Genomic DNA, 3,459 nt, shown 5'->3' on the forward strand with positions numbered 1-3,459 from the left:
AAAAATTTTTAGAGGAACAAAACATTTGAATTTCATAATTTTTTCCAGGCTAGCAGTAATGTGTGTCCTTTTTCAAGGCTGCTCCTGTTCTTTCCCTATGCCAGGGTCCTTGTTTAAAGGAGAGAAACCTGATATGAGTTTGCAACAAACTTATGCTTGAGAAGAACACAGTGAACTCTCTCAACACAGTGGTACCTCAGTTCACACACGCTTTTGTTTGTGAAGTCTGTTGGTGAAAGCTTTGGCAAACTTTTTGTTTGCAAACTGCAGCGGCTGAAGAACCTGACCACAGCCATCTTTCCTGCACAAAGAAGAACACGGCCATCTTTTCCAGGACCGTGGAACAAACTGCATTCATGAACTGAGGTGCCAATGTACTTGCTCCATTGGCCTGTTCTTCCCCAGCGCACTGCAAATCATGTACAGCATCAGTTCTGTAGCCATTAATAGATGATACGATCAGACAAGTTTGGAGAGATACGCTAAAGTCATTCAGGTTCACTTACTGAAGAATTTCTCACAATGTTAAAAACCTTTCATATGTTGAGCTTATGAAAACCAGTATTTTCAAATGTCTCTTACCACTTTTCAGGAAATCCACATGCGCATCTTTGTGATGAAGCAGCTCCACATCATAATTGGCCGACGTATTCGCGTGTTGTTCCTCCTTTAAGCAAAATTGAAACCATTCAAAATAACTTGGGTTTGGCTTTCAAAATAACGGAATTAATAATGCATTTTGCTTCTTGCTTAAACCAAGGTTAAATATACTCAATCATAGTTAACTGAACGAATGGGATAGTTTGCTCAGCAATTAATCTATTTAAAGATGCAAGAGTTTTCAATAGTACTATGAACACTACTTTAAAACTACTGACAACACATATATAAAATATTTAATGATTTTCTAATTATGTCAGAATTAAATAAGTGACTAATCCAAAAATTTTGGAATTTTTTTACTCCAAATATATTGTCTTATCAATACTTTCTATATATCAATATAGTATAATGGAAATAGTATATTTAAATTGTAAGTAAATAGCGTTAAAAAAGAAGAAAATAGCATCTTTAAATACCTGCAGTGAAACAATAAGCACCAGTGATATAAAATAGCAATTACAAACTAAAAGACAAGTTTCACAACTTTTCACATAATAAATAGGAACTTCAAAATTACTTATTTAGCAAAGACAAAGATTGAAGAGTCACACCAGTAACAGGCAAGTTCAGCAAGTCACCTATGACCCTCACTATATTTTTCTTCTAACTCATGAAAGTAACAAATTACATATTAAGGTACAACTACTATAATATACGTATATTATTTTCTTTGCTAATTGCTTCGGCATCCAAGGCTTTAAAAGGTATGCCTAAAATTTCTTTCTTTTTTTTTTTTTTTTTTGGAGGAACCAGGGATTGAACTTAGGCCCTTGCGCTTGTCAGGCAAGCACTTATTCTACTGAGCCATCTCCCCAGCTACAATTTCTGATAAACAACCAGCCAATGGAATTAGAAGTTAATTAATAATGAAAGAGATATATTTATCATACAATTTAGTGTTCATGGTATAGTGGCAAAAAAATGGAAACTGGACTACAGGAAAGCCAGTGTAAACTTTCAGGTATAGCAGTTACTTGTTTTAGATATAATCAATGCAATTATATTCACGTATACTCAGTAACAATTCACCCAAAGCTCTCTATGGACCAGGCATTGTGCTGCTATAAAACAGCTCAATAATAATATAAAACTGAGTGAAGTAATAAGATTCCTAAGAAAATCCATTTGTAAAAAAAAAGCAGAGGACTTGCATCTATGGTTCTTCTGCTACAATGTAATAAACTAATTGAAAGCTATGAATAATTTCTCTGTAATTAAACCTATTATAAACTAGTTACAGTAGATGGGTAAGAACAACAGTATAGAGAACAGAAGATCCACTAGAATACACAAAGTAAGTAATATAATACCACAGGTGTCATGAAAAGAATCACAGAAAAATAATTTAAAAGCTTACATTTTGACAAAAATTAGAACCTAATTTAAAAAAAAAAAAATTCCTATAGTATACACTTATTAGAAACAACAGTAAATTTTGTTCTGTGATCCTTTCTTGTTATTTTTCAGTATTACTGACCTGATCAAAGACACTGAATGTGGGCTAGCAAAACAGAAAACACGATATGGGAAGAAAAAGTAAAGGTTCAATTAAAATAAATAATACATGTCAAAACAAATATTTACAAAGCAAAGTAGAGCTTTCAAAACAGCAGGGACAAGAACTGCCTACCTTCATTGGAATATTTGTAATAGTGGTCGAAGCCAAGTCGAAATGTTGCTGGACTAAAATATTCAATTTGGTAGCAAGATGCCGTCCTGCACGAACACTATGAACTTCACTAGTTAAGACTGGAGATAACTACAGAAAACAATACAAAGAAAACAACCCACAATACATCAATTCAATGTAACTTGGTACTAAATAGTTTATTAAAACTCATTAGAAATGGGTATTTTACTTTTTAGACCTGGGAGGTAAATGGTTGATACATTATGTCAACTTGGTAAGTTCAGAAGCTACACAGCCGTCTGGTAGGGGCCAGGGCCCTCACTCCATACACATCCTGAGCCACGCAGGAGGTCACAGACAGCGTGTGGGCACACAGGACGCGCCCTCGGGTGGGAGCCTGCTATGATATAAGGGAGGAGTGGCGCACTGCCCCACTCCTGTGCCGGCTGCTGCTGCTGTCTTCTGCGGCACTCATCTGTGGCCCTGGTGCTGCATCACCCTGCTTGAAGCCAGTGATTATGGACTGAAAGCTCCACAAACTGAGCTAAATAAACCTTTCCTTCCTCAATTTAGGGTCCTGGGTATTCTGCTTCAGCAATGAAAGAAAAGTAACCAAGTCAGGGGTCCACAAGTTAACCACAATTATTTTCAGAAAATATTTTTGTAATATTTTCACTGACCACACACATACTAATCAGTTTACCAAAAGAAACTTGCCCATCATGTGTGAGTTCCTGAATAATACAATAGTAAGTAGATGCAGTCCCTGGCCTCTTAAAACTTAGGGTAGAATAGTCTATTGAATATTTTTTAATTTAGATTTTGTACTTCTATTTATCTATATGTAAAATGGATTTGAAGCAGCTTACAGAAAATGTAGAAAAAAATTTTATGGAGGACACAAAACCCTTTAGATAAAACTGAAAAGAACATAGAAATCAACAGAAACATCTTATCACCAATAAACAAGTCAGCCAATTATTATCTTACCACAAAATTTTCCTAATTCCACAATACTTGAGCCTAAAATATCACTTAAATATAAAACTTCACAGACGAAGGTAATACTGGATATATTTATACTAAAAAGTACTAAATGAAACCCCAGGGCATCAAGAACATACACATTTGGGGAGCTAGCAAGACAAGATCCTGAGTTCAATCCC

The 3,459-nt window shown here is 35.1% G+C and overlaps 1 protein-coding gene across 1 annotated transcript in view; it reads right to left on the reverse strand.

The window, feature by feature from the left end:
- The window catches only part of Ints13 (integrator complex subunit 13), a 35,574-nt gene that overhangs the window by 13,573 nt on the left and 18,542 nt on the right, over nt 1-3,459 (reverse strand). Inside the window, exons 7-8 of the mRNA XM_004634664.2 lie at nt 2,294-2,422; nt 583-667 (exon numbers count right to left, since the gene is read on the reverse strand). Of these exons, the coding sequence (XP_004634721.1) occupies nt 583-667; nt 2,294-2,422 (214 nt within the window). The remainder of the gene's footprint in view (nt 1-582; nt 668-2,293; nt 2,423-3,459) is intronic.

Source organism: Octodon degus, unplaced genomic scaffold, assembly GCF_000260255.1.
Source record: "Octodon degus isolate 3935 unplaced genomic scaffold, OctDeg1.0 scaffold00064, whole genome shotgun sequence".
NCBI classification, from domain to species: Eukaryota; Metazoa; Chordata; class Mammalia; order Rodentia; family Octodontidae; genus Octodon; species Octodon degus.